Source organism: Oncorhynchus mykiss, chromosome 23, assembly GCF_013265735.2.
Source record: "Oncorhynchus mykiss isolate Arlee chromosome 23, USDA_OmykA_1.1, whole genome shotgun sequence".
Lineage (NCBI taxonomy): Eukaryota > Metazoa > Chordata > Actinopteri > Salmoniformes > Salmonidae > Oncorhynchus > Oncorhynchus mykiss.
This window is the reverse complement of record NC_048587.1, coordinates 13,342,764-13,363,088: the sequence shown is the minus strand read 5'-3', so window position 1 is coordinate 13,363,088 and position 20,325 is coordinate 13,342,764. Positions and strand designations below refer to the sequence as shown.

At 43.0% G+C, this 20,325-nt stretch overlaps 1 protein-coding gene across 1 annotated transcript; it reads left to right on the top strand.

The window, feature by feature from the left end:
• The first annotated feature begins 1,986 nt into the window (after nucleotides 1-1,986).
• fignl1 (fidgetin-like 1) lies at nucleotides 1,987-11,743 on the top strand. The gene is made up of 2 exons (XM_021580217.2): nucleotides 1,987-2,269; nucleotides 9,021-11,743. The coding sequence occupies exon 2, from the start codon at nucleotides 9,038-9,040 to the stop codon at nucleotides 10,979-10,981; it is 1,944 nt and encodes a 647-aa protein (XP_021435892.1). The 5' UTR covers nucleotides 1,987-2,269; nucleotides 9,021-9,037; the 3' UTR covers nucleotides 10,982-11,743.
• The last annotated feature ends 8,582 nt before the right edge of the window (nucleotides 11,744-20,325 follow it).

Below are 20,325 nucleotides of genomic sequence, written 5' to 3'. Positions count from 1 at the left end.
CTCATTGGAACGCAGCGCTTTCAAAATATGGGGCACTTCCGGATTTGATTTTTCTCAGGCTTTCGCCTGCAACATCAGTTCTGTTATACTCACAGACAATATCTTTACAGTTTTGGAAACGTTAGAGTGTTTTCTATCCAAAGCTGTCAATTATATGCATATTCTAGCATCTTGTCCTGACGAAAAACGGGAACGTTTTTTTTCCAAAAATGAAAATACTGCCCCTAGAGTCGCAACACAGTGTCCAAAGAAGGGCCAGAAGTATACAGAATGGTGTCGTCTGCGTAGAGGTGGATCAGAGAATAATCAGCAGCAACAGCGACATCATTGATGTTTACAGAGAAAAGAGTCGGCCCGAGAATTGAACCCTGTGGCACCCCCGTAGAGACTGCCAGAGGTCCGGACAACAGGCCCTCCAATTTGACACACTGAACTCTGTCTGAGAAGTAGTTGGTGAACCAGGCGAGGCAGTCATTTGAGAAAACAAGGCTGTTGAGTCTGCCGATAAGAATGTGGTGATTGACAGTCGAAAGCCTTGGCCAGATCAATGAATATGGCTGCACAGTATTGTCTTTTATCGATGGCAGATATGATATCGTTTAAGACCTTGAGCGTGGCTGAGGTGCACCCATGACCAGTTCGGAAACCAGATTGCATAGCAAGGTATGCTGGGATTCGAAATGGTTGGTGATCTGTTTGTTAACTTGGCTTTCGAAGACCATAGAAAGACAGGGTAGGATAGATATAGGTCTGTAACAGTTTGGGTCTAGAGTGTCTCCCTCTTTGAAGAGGAAGATGACCGCGGCAGCTTTCCAATCTTTGGGGATCTCAGACAATACAAAAGAGAGGTTGAACTGGCTAGTAATAGGGGTTGCAACAATTGTGGTGGATCATTTTAGAAAGAGAGGGTCCAGATTGTCTAGCCCAGCTGATTTGTAGGGGTCCAGATTTTGCAACTCTTTCAGAACATCAGATAGAGGACTCATCTTTGTATCTGTGCCATTATAGCATCTGTGACAGCATTGAGGCTATCTCGATATAAAAATAGTCAATTTTATTATTCTTGAATTGGCTGATTGCTCCCAACTCATAGGAATCCCCACCCAGTTGACTACTTTAAAATAGTGGAAGCCCTCAATTTGCAATGTCCATGCTAAAATGTGTTTTATAAACCGGGTGGGTCGAGCCCTGAATGCTGATTGTCAGACAGCCGTGTACCATGGGTATGACAAAACATTTCCTTTCACTGCTCTAATTACATTGGTAACCAGTTTATAATAGCAATAAGGCACCTCAGGGGTTTGTGATATATGGCCAATATATCATGGCTAGGGGCTGTGTCCAGGCACCCCGCATTGCATTGTGAATAAGAACAGCCCTTAGCCATTGTAGGTTGGCCATGTACCACACCTCCTCTGGCCTTATTGCTTAAGGGTGCATTCGTAAATTCCCTCTGGCTATCTACTCCGATTTCTGAGCACTCTAATCTGAGTGTGCCAGAGCACAGAATAACTGATGAGTTGAACATGGCTGGTGTCAGTAAACATCAGCAAAGAGGCCTAATTAAATGGTTGCCGGCAGCACAGTTACAGTCACCAACACTCTGGATGACATGAAAACAGCCTAACCAGCTCTGCTAGGGCAAGTAAAATGGTCAGAGTGAGGTGTTCTCTCATTTATGTCTGGATGTAGCTAACAAGCTAGCTAACTTTAGCCAGTTAGCTTGGGTGCTTGACTGCAGTTGTGATGTCAGAACACTCGGATCAACGCTTCTCCTCAGCCAGAGCGTCCAGTGTGCACCCTGAACGCTCAGAGCAAAAACGCTCTGAATTTACAAACGGACAATCTGATAATTATCTGAATTTACGCCCTCTGGCACTCCACATTGAAATATCTTTGACGAGTCCTATCTGTTGCTATGACAACAGGCTATAAAGTCGTTTTTTGCTCCAAAGTTGCCAAAATGCCTCGTGCGTCCACTTATATCAGTGCATTCGTAACAACCTAACCATTACGAAACTTATATTCGAACAAATAAACTTCACGTAGCAATATCTTTCATTGTTGACCAAATTCGACACTCATTTACCTCCATAAAACATTTCGTCACTTCGTGGGCGGAGTAAAACCTCTTGCTTCTCCTCTTCCTATGGACGGAAAGCATTGTTTTGTACCAGCTGGGCCTGTGAATGGGATATAACCACTTTTCCATGGTGCAAAAAAGTTATTCACTATTTTTCCAGCTACAACTGTTTGTTACGTATCTGTGGTAAGTCGAGATCTGTCTAACACGCCCGTTAAATTTGTAAATTAGCTAGCTAAGCCAACTAGCTAGCTAGAAGATACCGACCCTATCGCGCCTGTTTACGACGTGCACTGGGTCGGAACGCAATCATGGTTACATTACATTAAGACACCGTGGATCCGACGCGTACCTCAATGCAGGGATGGGAAATGCCACTGTACTCCAAATGTTATCTTTATCCACACTACTCCATCGAGAAGATTGAAATACTGCGAGCCAAAATGTGAACAGAATAAGCAGTTATTTTTTGATAAAGCTGTCCATTTGCCTAGCCTGGTCGCCTGCAAAATGTACCCGCTAAATGTACAGTTCATCTTGATTCAGTCGCGCTGCACCTCGATATCCAGCCAGGTGTTACGAAAATATGCTCGAAGCGAGTAAAAAATAAAAATAAAGACAACCTTGAACACAAATGACAACAGTAATTTAGGGGACCCGTGACGCCGAGGCTAGTGGGTAAATATTTTCCAAAAACATTATCTTCCACTTTCGGACGTTATATTCATAATCCCGACTGGAGTTCGGAAATGTGCCATATGGCTAAAATGTGAAGTTAGCTACTTGACATGACACATTGAATAAGTGAAGTTATGTGACGATCTCTTCAACACCAACTGGACTCGGGGGTAGATCCAGGACACTCAGATTAGTATGATATGTTATGTTTGGTATATTTACAGTCAGATAATAGACACAACGTCTGCGCTCCGCACGCCTTAGGGGTGTAAATATCTATTGTCATCTTGGCTCACAGCAAAAACGTTAACTTTTTCAAACTTTCTTGTTCTGTGCTGTTTTGGAAATTGCATTGCCTAATACAGACAGAAGCATGTCTGTTCCATGAAATATATAATCAAATATTTTATTTTCACCGCATGATTGTTGATGACACTCCGATGTTCCGATGAAGGGAATTAAATAGTCTAATAATGCGCTCAACTCAGACAGCAGTGTGTAGGCTACTGTAGCTGCTGGCAAAGTAATTCAAAGCCTATACTTTGTCACTCAGGATGTAACCTTCCAGTGCTACTGGATTGTAATGTTACTAAAACAAAATCAGACAAACCCATAGTAACATCTTTGACATATTTACCTAGTCGGCTTGTGTGTGCTATGCGAGATAAATATTCCTCTTGAGACGCATTTAATGCTAGAGCCAAAGGAAAGAAACGTGTTTAAGCAGTCAATGCACAACTATTCTTAATGCAAACAGCAGGAGAACACGTTTGAAAAAACTTTTGGTCTTTGTTGTTTTTTTAAAAAGAGAAGGATCCCAGTTTCACATTGCCACCACGTTTATTTCTATACTCGTTCAATTGTGGCATTCAATAATGGTTTACAGTGGCAGCGGACTCTATGTTGCATTCCACCCAGAGAGGAAGTCTGTTTTGTGTAGTGTATATCCACTGGGGGCTTGGGGAGCCAAAGTAGTTTACCATTCAAGAGGGGCTGATGAGGCACTCTTTGACTCTAGCTAGCAAAGGCGTTTGAACTTCCGGATCTGGTATTATATGCCTGTTTACAAATGCTAGTTGCATGCCAGGCTAGTCTGGTGTTCTATGCTTAATGATACTACCTTTTAGCCATAGAAGCAAACATGTCTCTAATTTGAATTGCATTTGCTAGAGCTTGTATTGCTATTACTACTCAAGACGAGAGGGGGGGGAGAGAAAATGGCAAGTAAATCCACTGAACACTTGGAGTGGATGACTACATTTCTCTTGTCCAACCTCTGCGAAGCAGTGACGCTGAAAGACATTTTCAATACTTTCGGATGTCGGTTGCCAGATTTGACGACTTGCTTCAGCAGCTTGCCCCATACATCTCACACGAGAGAACTCACAGCTTGTGCTGCAGAAAGGCTGTCTGTGACCCTAGCGAGTGGCACAACACAGAAAAGTATTGCCGAGAGTTAAAATATTTAACTTTGGAATCTCAACCGTTTGCGCCATCATCATGGAAGTGTGCCACGCTATCTGGCATGTCCTGAAGGTAGATTTAGTTGCTTATCCCTCTATGGCACAATGGGCAGAAATCGCCAGAGATTCGGGGGGTTGCTGGAATTATCCGTTTTGTGCATGAGCTGTCGACAGAAAACATCTTCAGATCCGAGATCCGGCAAGTTCGGGCAGCAATTACGACAACTAAAAGGGATTTTTATCAATGGTCCTGATGGCAGTCTGCGATGCAAGGTACTGACCATATCCAGGTAAGATGCTCAAAATACATGTGACTATATACATATTATGTGAAAATTATACCAATATAAACATTGTAATGCTATGCCTCACATAAAAGTGATCTGGCATCCCAATAAGAGGATAGGTCCTATGTCCAAAGGATAGGCTACACAGTTATGACCGTACACATTTAATAACTTTCATGGTCCTTTTCAATACTAATGGTAACTCTTTTATTCAAAGGTTCTTCTGGCCTTGATGACGCCAAGAAGATCTACAACTACTGCCGCTCAAGAGCCAGAAGACGCAATAGACATGTGCAACAACACAAAGGACTACATCCTCACACCAGCTGGTCAAGTGTCTTTCCAGGATGCTGCTTTCACACATGGCACCCTACAGTAAATGTTGGAGTGTGGTTTGGAAAACATGTCCACACGTACAGTACCAGTCAAAAGTTTGGACACACTTAATTATTCAAGGGTTTTTCTTTATTTTTACTATTTTCTACATTGTAGAATAATAGTGAAGACATCGAAACTATGAAATAACACATGGAATCATGAAGTAACCAAAATATATTTTATTCTTCAAAGTAGCCACCCTTTGGTTTGATGACAGCTTTGTACACTCTTGGCATTCTCTCAACCAGCTTCACCTGGAATGCTTTTCTAACAGTCTTGAAGGAGTTCCCACATACGCTGAGCACTTGTTGGCTGCTTTTCCTTCACTCTGCGGTCCAACTCATCCCAAACCATCTCAATTGGGTTGAGGTCGGGGGATTGTGGAGGCCAGGTCATCTGATGCAGCACTCCATCACTCTCCTTCTTGGTCAAATAGCCCTTACACAGCCTGGAGGTCTGTTGGGTCATTGTCCTGTTGAAAAACAAATGATAGTCCCACTAAGCGCAAACCAGATCGGATGCTGTATCTCCGGGATGGTGTATCGCTGCAGAATGCTGTGGTATCCATGCTGGTTAAGTGTGCCTTTTAATTCTAAATAAATCAGACGGTATCACCAGCAAAGCACCATCACACCTCCTCCATGCTTCACTGTGGGAACCACACATGCGGAGATCATATGTTCACCTGCTCTGCGTCTCACAAAGACACTGGTTGGAACCAAAAATCTCACATTTGGACTCATCAGACCAAATGACAGATTTCCACCGGTGTAATGTCCATTGCTTGTGTTTCCTGGCCCAAGCAAGTCTCTTCTTATTATTGGTGTCCTTTTAGTAGTGGTTTCTTTGCAGCAATTTCACCATGAAGGCCTGATTCACACAGTCTCCTCTGAACAGTTGATGATGAGTTGTGTATGTTACTTGAACCCTGTGAAGCATTTATTTGGGCTGCAATCTGGGGTGCAGTTAACTCTAATGAACTTATCCTCAGCTGCAGAGGTAACTCTGAGTCTTCCTTTCCTGTGGCAGTCCTCATGAGAGCCAGTTTCATCATAGCGCTTGATAGTTTTTGTGACTGTACTTGACGAAACTTTAAAAGTTCTTGAAATTTTCCACATTAACTGACCTTCAAGTCTTGAAGTAATGATGGACTGTTTCTCTTTGCTTATTTGAGCTGTTCTTACCATAATATAGACTTGGTCTTTAACCAAATAGGGTTGTCTTCTGTATACCACCCCTTTGTGACAGAACTGATTGGCTCAAATGCATTAAGTTCCACAAATTAACTTAACAAGGCACACCTGTTAATTAAAATGTGTTCCGGGTGACTACCTCGTGAAGCTGGTTAAGAGAATGCCAAGAAAGTTTTTCATATTTTTTGGGTGACAAGACCCTCAAGACATTTACCATTAACTTGGGTTGTGTCGTGGCCTTTCAATGAGATCTTTCCTGCTATGTTAAATGGGTGAGAATGGCTGTCCAGCTGTAGACAGTAAGGCTAGACCCCCAAGCCCTCATCTACATAGCTCATGTACAAAGCAGTACAATTTTACTGAGTGACTTGATTCAAACACAAGTACAAATAACCAGACAAATACTTTTTTTAGATATTTACTTACTATCACCAGAGAAAAATAGTGCAATGTAATACACTGGGGGTGTATTACATTGTGTGAATAAGAAAAATAAAGCAAGCAACAGTTTTTGCGGTGAGACAAATGGGAGATGTTGACCAGCAGTAATAGACACCATCCATGGTACAATGTTTCTTAGCCTCAGTGCAGTGGGCTAGCTTTTTCAAACTGCCTGTGTATATTGGTTCCTAATTTCCCTAAAACGTTGCATATCACAGGGGCTATTCAATGCTAATGCAGTACGCCACAGGATGTTTTTTGTGCTTGTCAAGGGCAGTCAGGTCTGGAGTGAACCAAGGGCTATATCTGTTCCTGGTTCTAAATTTTTGAACGGGGCATTCTTATTTAAAATGGTGTGGAAGGCACTTTTGACTCAAGACAGTTCAGCTTTTCATTTAATTAGTAAAAATTTGAAAAACATAATTCCACTTTGACATTGTGGTATTTTGTGTAGGCCAGTGACAAATACAAATCTCAATTTAATCAATTTTAAATTCAGGCTGTAATGCAACAAAATGTGGAAAAATTGAATGGGTGTGAATACTTTCTGAAAGCACTGTACATTGTAATAGAACATTTTAAGTTCCTCGGCGTACACATCATGGACCAACTGAAATGGTCCACCCACACAGACAGTGTTGTGAATAGGGCGCAACAGTGGCTCTTCAACCTCAGGAGGCTGAAGAAATATGGCTTGTCACCTATAACCCTTACAAACTTCTACAGATGCACAATTGAGAGCATCCTGTCGGGCTGCATCACCGCATGGTATGGCAACTGCACCGCCCCAAGCCGCATGGCTCTCCAGAGGGTGGTGCGGTCTGCACACCGCATCACCGGGGGAAAACTACATGCCCTCCAGGACACCCTCAGGATGTCACAGGAAGGCCAAAAAGATCATCAAGGACAACAACCACCTGAACCACTGCCTGTTCACCCCACTACCATCCAGAAAGCGAGGACAGTACAGGTGTATCAAAGCTGGGACCGAGAGACTGAAAAATAGCTTATCTCTCAAGGCCATCACTAACACAGAGAGGCTGCTGAAATCAGACTTGAAATCATTGGCCGCTAATAAATGGATCCCTTGTCACTTTAATAATGCTTACATATCTTGCATTACTCATATATGTATATACTGTGTTTTATACCATCTATTGCATTTTCCCTATGCCGCTCTGTCATTTCTCATCCATATATTTATATGTATATATTGTTATTCCATTTCTTTACTTAGATTTGTGTGTATTAGGTAGTTGTTGTGGAATTGTTAGATTACATGTTAGATATTGCTGCACTGTCAGAACTAGAAGCATAAGCATTCCACTACCCTCGCAATAACATCTGCTAACCTAGTGTATGTGACCAATAAAATTTGATTTGAAACAAAAAGCTATTACATTTTTGGGCTGAAAAGTATTTAATAATGTATTTATGTATGTTTTTTTTAATAATAAAAATTAGGATGTTGTGTCCAATGGGGTAAATGCAGATGGACAAACTATGCTTCAGCAGTTGCTTACAGGTGATCATGCCTATTGCTCATAGCACATCTGAAAATATAGACCATGCATAAGCTTGAATATGTAACAAATATTTTTAAGTGTTTACTAGTAAATTATTGTGCCCATTTCAGGAGGTGCAAATTATATTTTAGATGGTGCCAGCATCATTTTATTTTCATTAATTTTGGAACATAATGTATTTTTAAAAAGTCACCAGAACTAAGCTACTCAGTCCTACATAAAAATGATCCTGGTGAGGAGCCTGAACCCTCTAAGCAAGGGGACTGGAATTGGTCAAACTTGCAGTTTAATATATGTACAAAATGATCCTCTTTCGCTAAAAGCATGATGGTCATGACTTTCTTACATGGCCCCAAACAATCGATCTGAGATCGACTTAAGTTTCAGCCATGTTTTTTGTTGTTGTTGCTTTAACCCCTATATCTTACCTGTGATGGAATGTTTTCCTAGGTGGATAATGTTAGCTAGGTTAGGAGTTAAGGTTAGGCATTTGGTTAAAGGGTTAAGGCTCGGGGGAGGGTTAACTAACATGCTAGTAGTTTTAAAGTAGCTGAAAAGTAATAAGTTGCTAAAGTTGTCTGCGATGAGATTCGAACGGGCAACCTTTGGGTTGCAAAGACATTAGCATTATACGCCCACCCTGACCAACCACCCTCTTTTGTTTTTGCCTTAAGTAACCTTCTGTCTTAATGTAACCATACCAAACGTAACATATCATACACATTTGAGTGTCCCAGATTTACTATGTTAAGTCTAGTCTATGAGACCAGGCTGTCAACACAACTTACTGAGGCTCATGGAATTTATAAAATGACTGTCTTCTCTCTGTGTGTGTGTGTGTGTGTGTGTGTGTGTGTGTGTGTGTGTGTGTGTGTGTGTGTGTGTGTGTGTGTGTGTGTGTGTTATTGTTTGCCTGGCTGCTTCTTGGGTCATGCATTTTTAATGAGTCCTGTCCCTCATTTCTCAAACAGGTTGGAGCACGCCAGGCATGAGTGGTGCACACCTAGGCGAGTGGCAGAGGAGGTCCTTTGACATTTCATCTGGCACCTGCGCACCTGAGCAGACGGCAGACTCCTATCGGGCGCACATCCTCGCCATTCAATATGCATGGGCGAGCTCCCAGCTCTCTCAGGCCGGCACGGCCAGCCTGCTCAGGACTTACTCTGAACGCTATGCCGCAGTGCTGGACTCGGACGACCCTCGCACGGGGCTTAACAACTATGCAGAGAGTGCACTGCACCTGGCCCGCAGTCAGAGGAACCACAGCGACAAATGGGAGTCGTCCCTGACAACTGTGAATGTGCTGGAGCTGCCTTGCGTGCAGAAGATGATTCAGGCTGGGACAGGGGGTGGAAAGTCCCTGGTGGCACCTGCAGATGTTAACATCACTGTTGGACAAGAGAGCAGAGGCAGCTCCCTGCCTGTTGTTTCCTCCACTGGACTCAGAGCTGCAGAGCCTCCATTCAAACCCCTGGGACCCACATCATGGCCCAAGGCTGCGGGCAACAGCACTTTCAGCAATTTACAGAGTATTACTGCAGAGAGACCAAGAGGCCCTGAGGGATTCCCCAGCCACCACAATTCCTCTGCTGGCCCCTCAGGAAGTGCTCAGTCTCTGTTTGGCCAGCACGCCTCAGCTCCACCACATCCAAACCCAGGCCCTGAAGCGAACCAATCTGTCTTCTTCAACTCTAACCCCTCCAAGAGGAAGACATTCTATAACTCCTGTGGAGAGAGTGGCAGAGGGGGGGCATCTAGAGGGCAAGACCCACGTGGTGGTGGCACTAACTTCAAAACTGCAAGGGAGCAGTTTATTGTTGATCAGCAGAAAAAGCACTCCAACCAGCCCCAGAGAGCTCAGCAGCCCCCTGGGATGGTGGTTGCCATGGGGAATGCCACGAAGAAGTCACTGGGGGCCAACAGGCCACGGGGGACATTTTCCAAATTTGTGTCCCCAATGCCAAGGCAAGAGGACAAGGAGGGTGGGGTCGGGAGCAACAATGCCCAGGAGACTCAGCCAGTAGACGAGCGTCTGAAAAACTTTGAGCCAAAGATCATCGAGTTGATCATGAGTGAAATTATGGACCACGGGCCGCCCGTAGCCTGGGATGACATTGCTGGCCTGGAGTTTGCCAAAGCCACCATCAAGGAGATTGTTGTGTGGCCTATGCTCCGGCCTGACATCTTCACTGGCCTCCGTGGTCCACCCAAAGGCATCCTCCTATTTGGGCCCCCGGGGACAGGAAAAACTCTGATTGGGAAATGCATTGCTTGCCAGTCAGGCGCCACCTTCTTCAGCATCAGCGCCTCATCTCTCACCTCAAAGTGGGTGGGGGAGGGAGAGAAAATGGTGAGAGCACTCTTCGCCATTGCCCGCTGCCACCAGCCAGCAGTCATCTTCATCGACGAGATAGACTCTCTGCTGTCCCAGCGTACGGACGGGGAGCACGAGTCATCCCGGCGGATAAAGACTGAGTTCCTGGTTCAGTTGGACGGGGCGGCCACCTCAGCCGACGACCGCATCCTGGTGGTGGGGGCCACCAACCGCCCTCAGGAGATAGACGAGGCGGCTCGGCGCCGCCTTTCCAAACGCCTCTACATCCCCCTTCCCGAGGCAGCCGCAAGACGGCAGATAGTCTCTAACCTCATGGCCTGCGAGAAAAGCCAGATGGAAGAGGAAGAGCTGGAGAACGTGGTCACAGGGACGGAGGGCTTTTCCGGGGCCGATATGACAGGACTGTGCCGGGAGGCAGCGTTGGGCCCCATCCGGAGCATCCAGCTCAGTGACATTGCCACCATCACCCCCGACCAGGTGCGGCCCATCCTCCACTGTGACTTCCAGGAGGCCCTGAGGATCGTGAGGCCCAGCGTCTCAGCCAAAGACCTGGAGCTCTATGAGGAGTGGAACAATACCTTTGGTTGTGGTCGTTGATCAGGGAAGCAGTATGGACTCACATTACACATATTAGCCTATATTTGCCATTTACTGCTGTTGTGGATATATTTAGTTTATGTTGAGTAAATAAAATTGCATTTTAGATTTCCCACAACAGACTCCACCATAAATGAGACTATTTTAATAATCTGTCTCAATGTTAACTTGATTTTTCATTTACTAATCCATGGCACAATGTTCATTTCCAAAGATAGGCTATTTGTTTTACTACACTGTTGATTCACTAAATACGATGTTGGTGTAAGTAATATGTTCCTAATAAATTTTCTAAATGTTTTCTATTGCGTTGCACAGCAAACAGGTTTTCCTTTGTAACACAGAGAGGAAATGTGACAGTGTTTTTCTGAAGACGGATTACGGGAAATATTCCCTATTCACTCCATTAGCTAGCTAGCTACCTGTTTATCCAAAGCAGATGAAATCAGGCCTACATCAGCTTTCAGTTTCTTGTCATCATCAATGTTTGTTAAATGAGGTCTAGTGTCTCCCTGTCACTTGCATATCTTCATCCCTTACAGTTTACATTCGACCGTGATCTGGCAAAGTTACTCCACCTCAAAAATTCCATTTGGCGAAAGCAGACCTGCCAGCACGCACAAATTTTGCGTACCAACTACGCAATTCTCTGTCCATGTATGCAGGTACGAGATCCGATTTAAAAGTACGCAGAAATGAATAGGGCCTGATTTATTTATTTTTGTAATTGTATTTACATTTTAATAAAAAAAAATACATCCACTGAGTAAATCTAACATCCTGATTCTCGAGCGGCAACACACAGACGTGTATGGAATTTGAGTCAATGGACAAGGAGATTAAAACATCATTATTCGATGTAGCTACCCCGTGTCTGCCCCTCCTGTTTGTTATGATGCTGAGTTTGCTGACGTCAGCTGTAAGTAAATACATGGAGAAATCCCTTTTTGACTCCGTGTGTTGTGGAAAGGTAAACACTAATTGTTTCAAGCGAACATAAGATGAACATTCAGTGGACTCTAAAGTACCAGCAGTTCACTCGCATTTGCCAGAGAAGGAAATTGAAATGCAAATACGAAAAATAGCTTCATTTGTGCGAGTGTGATATACATTTAATTCTGCGTCCCATTAGTTGTATTTTCCACGTAACATTACGAGGATCACACAACATGGTAGACTAACTGTAATTATGATCCACGTCACAAAAAGCATTACAAAAGTATAATAAATGTAAAAAAAGATATATAAATATATTGGCATTAAATGGAGTCGGGAGTTTAGAAGACGTGATGCGTGATGAATGAATGAGTATCCGGTATTAGCTATAGAAGCTATGCTTCTAAAATGCCTTTGCACTAGATTTTAGATTTTGACAATTTTGAAAATCTGAATTGATGTATGCGCTGCAAAGAAATACAATAGGCACCTCTACGTCTAGCGAACAGCGTTCAGATTCCCTTTGCGGTAACCAGTCTGCGCTCTGTGTCGATGCGATCATTTGTTTTTATTTTTATGTTTTCTAAATTATTTAGCTTTTAGTGTTGATTAGGAACGTGTCTAAAAACCTGTGAGCTGGCCCTAGTGATTAGCCCTGTTTGTAAGGTCACAAGCGTTCCTCTGCTTTAGAGACTAAACTTGGGGGCCAAGGCAAGCTGTATCTGAAGACCTATGCAGATGTCAGAAAATAAATGTATTTTGCAGTAGACTACATGTTGCTGAAATTTACATTTGGAGATGTGCTCCTTCAGCATGCAGTGGTCGCTGACATCGCCAAAAGGCAGACTGACAAGTCCTCATCCCTCAACTTTTTCATGGCATGCTTTCCCTTCATTATTCCTGAGGGAGCCTCTCTTGATCTGGTGGAAGAGTAGTTTAGACTATTATCAGGCAACAACCTTTGAGCAGAGTCTGGTCAACATGCGCAGGGATCAGGCCTAGATAGAAATCGGCACAATGAAAAGGGAGGGGCAGCCTTGTCTACTCCCACCTTTCGGCTGTGATGCTGGGGATATTGGTCATATTCCACAGCAATGCAGACTGCATCGAATATTCAGTCTTGTTTCCAAGAACAAAACCCCCGACGGTTTCAACGATTGCCAAAGGAACTGTTTGCCACAGAGAAGTCTACCCTGATGCCCTGCTGCTTAAGGCTAAATCTGCTAGCTACCAGGCAAATCTGTCTAGGAAATGATTTCCTGAACATTTAAAGGTCTCCAGAAGATTTGTTCTCACCCACTGTTTCCTATCATAGCCTTTTCAGTTTTATTATGGATAACATGTTTATTTCATACTGATGCTCTTCAAACATTTGTTCTTATCATATCAGAGTTTTTTTTAAAAAGTTTTATCGTGGATGCGACGTTTGTACCTAAACAAATAACTTATTATTTGTTTAGTCAAATTAAACATCTCCAAGAATAAAGGCCCTTTCTGTCTTCTTTCTAATTATGTCTTGTTAGTAACTTTGTGTAAATGGAATGCTGTCAAGAATATTTGATTTGGTACAATTCTATAATTGCGATCAGACCATCATGCCATGCAGGTGAGTTGTATCTCCAATTTTCTGCGTGCGTCTGGTACTCTAAAAAAAAAGTTGGACAGGGTTGGCAGGTCTGCAAAAGGCACATGCATACTCAGACAAACTAGCTCTCATTCAGGCAAATAAGTGCATTCAGGCTATCCAGAAGGCCAAAGTTAGTTACTTTAAAGCGCAGTTCTCTCTGTGGATCCAATCCCAAGATGTTCTGGAAAATGGTTACAGACCTGAAGAATAAACCCTCCTCACAGCTGCTCATGTCCCTTAATGTTGATGATGTGGTTGTTACTGACAAGGAGCACATGGCTGAGCTCTTTTAATCACCACTTCATTAATTCAGGATTCCTATTTGACTCAGCCATGCCTCCTTGCCCGTCTAACATCTCATCTCCCACCCCTTCTAATGCGACAAGCCCCGATGCTCCTCCCTCTTTTCCCCCTGTCCCATTACAAAGTTTCTCCCTGCAGGCGGTCACTGAGTTGTCCAAGGTGCTAAAGGAGCTCCTTAAACTTGACCCCCAAAAAACATCTGGATCAGATGGTTTAGACCCTTTCTTCTTTAAGGTTGCTGCCCCTGTCATCACCAAGCCTATCTCTGACCTTTTTTAACCTGTCTTTCCTCTCTGGGGAGGTTCCTATTGCTTGGAAGGCAGCCACGGTGCATCCTTTATTTAAGGGGGAGATCAAGCTGATCCTAACTGTTATAGGCCAATTTCTATTTTGCCCTGTTTATCAAAAGTTTTGGAAAAACATGTCAATAATCAACTGACTGGCTTTCTTCATGTTTAGTATTCTCTCTGGTATGCAATTTGGTTTCAGCTCAGGTTATGGATGTGTCACTGCATCGTTAAAGGTCCTAAATTATGCCACTATTGCCTTTTATTCTCAGCAATATTGTGCTTCTATTGTTATTGGCCAGTCTAATGCTTTTTGATACGGTAGACAATACCATTATTGTGGGCCTGCTAAGGAGTATTGGTGTCTGAGGGGTCTTTGGCCTGGTTTCCTAACTACCACTCTCAAAGAGTGCAGTGTATAAATTCAGAACATCTGTTGTCTCAGCCACTACCTGTCACCAAGGGAGTACTCCAAGGCCCCACTCTCTTCTCAACAACAAACCTCAGGAAGTCGGAAGCTCTCTCATCCATTTATACACAGATGATAATCTTATACTCAGCTGGCCCCTCCCTGGATTTTGTGTTAAACGCTCTACAACAAAGCTGTCTTAGTGTCCAACAGGCTTTCTCTGCCCTTAACCTTGTTCTAAACACCTCCAAAACAAAGGTAATGTGGTTTGGTAAGAAGAATGCCTCTCTCCCCACCGGTGTGATTGCTACCTCTGAGGGTTTAGAGCTTGATACAAGTTCTTGGGAGTATGGCTAGACACTGTCCTCTCAGCACATATCAAAGCTGCAGGCTAAGGTTAAATCTAGACTTGGTTTCCTCTTTCATAATCACTCCTCTTTCACCCAGCTGCCAAACTAACCCTGATTCAGATGACCATTCTACCCATGCTAGATTACGGAGACGTAATTTATAGATCGACAGGTAAGTGTGCTCTCGAGCGGCTAGATGTTCTTTACCATTCGGCCATCAGATTTGCCACTAATGCTCCTTATAGGACACATCACTGCACTCTATACTCCTCTGTAAATCGGTCATCTCTGTACACCTGTCGCAAGACCAACTGGTTGATGCTTATTTATAAAACCCTCTTAGGCCTCACTCCCCCCTATCTGAGATACCTACTGCAGCCCTCCTCCTCCACATACAACATCTGTTCTGCCAGTCACATTTTGTTAAAGGTCCTGAAAGAACACACATGCCTGGGTCGCTCCTCTTGTCAGTTCCCTGCAGCTAGCAACTGGAACGAGCTGCAAAAAACCACTCCAACTGGACAGTTTTATCTCCATCTCTTCATTCAATCATGGACACTTACTGACAGTTGTGGCTGTGTCACCTGATGTATTGTTGTCTCTACCTTCTTGCCCTTTGTGCTGTTGTCTATGCCCAATTGTTTGTACCATGTGTTGTGCTGCTGCCATGTTGTGTTGCCACCATGTTGTTGTTGTGTTGCTTCTATGCTGTGTTCTCATGTGTTGCTGCCATGCTGTGTTGTCGTCTTAGGTCGCTCTTTATGTGGTGTCTCTTGTCATGACGTGTTGTCCTATATATATATACATTTTTTTTAATCCCAGCCCTCATCCCCGCAGGAGGCCGTCATTGTAAATAAGAATTTTACTTAAATAAAAACGAATTCTCAAACAGAGAATCCAAAATGTTGCTGAAACATTGACTTAATTTTATGGATTGGAGTGTCCTGATCTCATGATGAGGCTCGCCCACTGATCTGCCTTGTATTGCCTCTGCCTGTCACAGTGACCATATGCTATTAAGCTGGTATGTGACAGGAAAACTGTAATTGAATTGTTTCTGTAAGAATCCATATTTGAATGATCCCAAAACAAGTACTTTTGGTATCCTACTCCTCTCACTAAGCTATTCAGTCGTGTTTCACCAAATGCAAGACTGTCTGTCCTCCCCTTAAAGCTGAAACTTGCCCTCTCTGCCAAGTCTTAGTTCTCCAGATGTACAAGGAGTCAACAGAGATTTTGAATGTAGTTTATCTCCTTTTAAGTTGAATGCCTTTCTGTAAATAGACTGTCACTGGTTGAGAAGGAGACGATTATAGATTGTGCGCACGATTTTCATAAAACAATCTTTGAAAAACTGGAAGACCATGAAAAGGTTTCATGTATTTTTCATTATATTTTTGTCAAGTCGCTGATTAATATTTCAGAGTTCTGGGGTTGGCTGCAGTATTGAAACTTTGTAAAATCAGCCAGCAATGCAAGTAGTGCGCACATGCCAGAGGGTTGGTGGAAGCCTGTCAGAACAGCAAGGCTCCCCACAGCTGGACCGGGACAGATACACAGAATTCCTCTGGTGCTGGGATGGCAGATCCAGACACTTGATACCCAGAATAATGTCATATTCTACCATCATGTACAGTGGCAAGAAAAAGTATGTGAACCCTTTGGAAATACCTGGATTTCTGCATAAATTAGTCATACAATTTGATCTGATCTTCATCTAGGTCACAACAATGGACAAATACAGTCTTCTTAAACTAATAAAACACATACAATTATACATTTTTATGTCTTTATTGAACACACTGTTTAAACCTTCACAGTGCAGGGTGGGAAAAGTATGTGAACCCTTGCATTTAATAACTGGTTGACCCTCTGGTAGCAATAACCGCAACCAAACATTTTCTGTAGTTGCGGATCAGACCTGCACAACGGTCAGGAAGAATTTTGGACCATTCCTCTTTACAAAACTTTCAGTTCAGCAATATTCTCTGGATGTCTGGTGTGAACTGCTCTTTTGAGGAAATCTCAATCGAGTTGAGGTCAGGATTCTGACTGGGCCACTCCAGAAGGCATATTTTCTTCTGTTGAAGCCATTCTGTTGTTGATTTACTTCTTTGTTTTGGGTTGTTGTTCTGTTGCATCAGCCAACTTCTGATGAGTTTCATGGGCAGACAGATTCTTGCAAAATGTCTTGATAAACTTCAGAATTAATTTTCTCCATTGATGATTGCAAGCTGTCCAAGCCCTGAGGCAGCCCCAAACTATGATGCTCCATCCACCATACTTTACAGTTGGGATGAGGTTTTGATGTTGGTGTGCTGTGCCTTTTTTGTTCCCCACACATAGTGTTGTGTGTTCCTTACAAACAACTTAACTGTAGTTTAATCTGTCCGCAGAATATTTAGGCAGTAGCACTGTGGAACATCCAGGTGCACTTTTGAAAACTTCAGACGTGCAGCAATGTTTTTTTTGGACAGCAGTGGCTTCTTCCATGGTGTCCTCCAATGAACACCGTTCTTGTTTAGTGTTTTACGTATCATAGACTATTCAACAGAGATGTTAGCATGTTCCAGAGATATCTGTAAGTATTTAGATGACACTCTAGGATTCTTCTTAACATCATTGAGCATTCTGCGCTGTGCTCTTGCAGTCATCTTTGCAGGACGGACACTCCTAGGGAGAGTAGCAACAGTGCTGAACTTTCTCCATTTACAGACTATTTGTCTTACCGTGGACTGATGAACGGACATCAAGGCTTTTAGAGATACTTCTGTAACCCTTTCCAGCTTTATGCCAGTCAACAATTCTTAATCTTAGGTCTTCTGAGATCTAGTTTATTCGAGGCATGGTTCATATCAGGCAATGCTTCTTGTGAATAGCAAACTCACATTTTGTGAGTGTTTTTTTTATAGGGCAAGGCAGCTCTAACCAACATCTCCAATCTCTTCTCTTTGATTGGACTCCAGGATAGCTGACTCCCGACTCCAATTAGCTTTAGGAGAAGTCATTACCCTAGGGGTTCACATACTTTTTCTAACCTACAATGTGAATGTTTGAATGATGTATTCAATGTAGACAAGAAAAAAGTGCAATTTGTGTGTTATTCATTTAAGCACACTATGTTTGTCTATTGTTGTGACTTAGATGAAGATCAGATCAAATGTGATGACCAATTTATGCAGAAATCCAGGTAATTCCAAAGGGTTCACATACTTTTTCTTGCCGCTGTAGCTTTAACAACTTCTAATTCTAGGAATGTTGGGTTGAGTTTTGGCTTTGCATTTAAGTTAAACAGTACTAGGCTACATTACAAAGGAAAAGGACCCCTGTCAAGTTTATTGAAGATGACATAGGTCAGGGGTACTCGACTGCTATTTGAGAAAGTCCGGTCACACTAATGTCCTAGGTGGAAAAGGTCTGGATGTATATTGTCATTTAACGGTGTAGTAATGGGCCCACCTCACACCCTTCTTGTTGGCGGAGAGCATTGGTTCATTTTAAAGCAAATTTCCTGCAATTTTACACATTTTGCCATGGGCCCGAGATATTTATTTAGCAGTTAAAGCTAAATTCCTGCAATTTTGCCATGTCTTATGAGTGTTCATATGATACCTGAGTGACGGGGCACATTTGGGATAAAAGCCCCTGGGCATGTAATCTGGCCATGATACAATATTTAGGTAGCTTGTTAGCCTAATTTACTTATCTAGCTAGTAGTCAACTGGACATTTCTGACAGGTTATAAATAGCTCTCTAACGTCTGTCAGTGAATGACATAACTAGACAACTGCCCATGCACTACCAAATTTCGAAATTGCACCTTGTGCGTTCTACGTTTACAAACCTCAACAGCAGTAATTTGAACAATTTGACCGCGAACTGGACTGCCTGTTGGTCTGCCTGTTGAGGTATGGCTGATTTTTTTTTTAATAAATGTTTTCTAACTTTTATTTGTGTTGCTGACTGCCAAATAATCTCATACATCCGTCTTTCACAGTATTTTTGTCCTTAAACTCACCCCAGTTTGAGCTATCACAGCCGCCCACCGTCCATGAAGGTAATCTAAACCTATGAACACCAGTCTAACATTTGTAGTCCATGGACGGACCCCTTTCCATCCATTCATAAGATGGAAACTTTGATGCTTTTTTCCCTTGATGTCAAAGGTCAAATAGGAGGTGCTTATATTGTTTTACACATGTACAAGTGTGTGGTGTGAAATGGACATGTGATTTTTTTTGCATATCCAACTCCCCTCGAGACACCCTCGGAGAGTAGGGTAACGGCCAGGGATCAGCCATTATTGGTGGTGACCTTTCAGTTACAGGCCCAATCTTTTACTCTGAACATAATCTGTCAAATAGGATCCTCCCTAATGGAATGGTTAACTCTGATTCTTAAGTGGTTGAGTAGTCCTATTTTAGCAAACTGTCCGAAAGTGGAGGTGAGATTTGGGATTCTGGCAGGGGGAGCGTTTGTTGGCCAGATCACATTGCAGCCATCTGGACGGATGCCCCTGTCGCTGCACAGCCCTGATGAACTCCTCTGCCGTCCCTCGCCTCTCTCTCCAGGCAGCTAGGCCTGGTCCTCTGAGCCCTGGCCCCAGCCTCATGTTCCACTGCCTCATCCTCAATGCCTCATCCTCAAGCTAGTTGTCCACTCTCTTGTTATCTGTGTTTTCCTGGCATTTCACTCTTCTAGGTTATCTCTGTGTGCGACATGAAGCATTCACCCACATCTTCTCTGTGGCCTGGCAATCCTCTCTGGTCTTCTGTGTGTTAGCGTTCACCCACTGTTCTCTGTGTGCGACAGTGGATCTTTGCTCCCTGGTTTTCTTTGTCCTGGCAGTCTGGTTCTTTGTGTGTAAGCACACTTTTCTCTCAAGTTATCTGGGGTGTATTCACTCGGGACCAGACGGATCCAAACGTAAGCAAACAAAGCGGAACAGGGAGGGACCGTCCTGAATTTCTAACGGTTTGGACTAATAATTACACACCTGGTCTGGACCTCTGCTGTCCGGTGTTCAGTGTCCTGCCCTGTGGTTCTTTACCTGAATTATTTGAGCCCTACTGCCCTATTGCTAGATCTTTTAAACTATAGTGAATTGCTTAATCAACTTCTCTGTCATTTAAGCCATGGTGTACCACTGCTTGGTGATGATGTGGTTTCATTATATCATTAATACTTTTACATTTCAATCTCTAAACTACCCTAATATTCCTTTCTGAAAATAGCAGATAGGTTGGGTACATATACAAAATGCTTTAGTTGCCTGAATATGATAGTAAGGACACTGTAGCAAACCCATATTGGGGTTAAAACCATGTAAAGTATCTAATGTGCACTTTAAATACACTAAGTATTCATTTATTCATCATGAATTAAATTGGCAACAATGTTTTTACTTAAAAAAGAAATATAAATATTTACCA

Bases quoted from the DNA above. Each gene is read 5' to 3' on its own strand.
- fignl1 (XM_021580217.2), top strand. From the start codon at position 9,038: ATGAGTGGTGCACACCTAGGCGAGTGGCAGAGGAGGTCCTTTGACATT.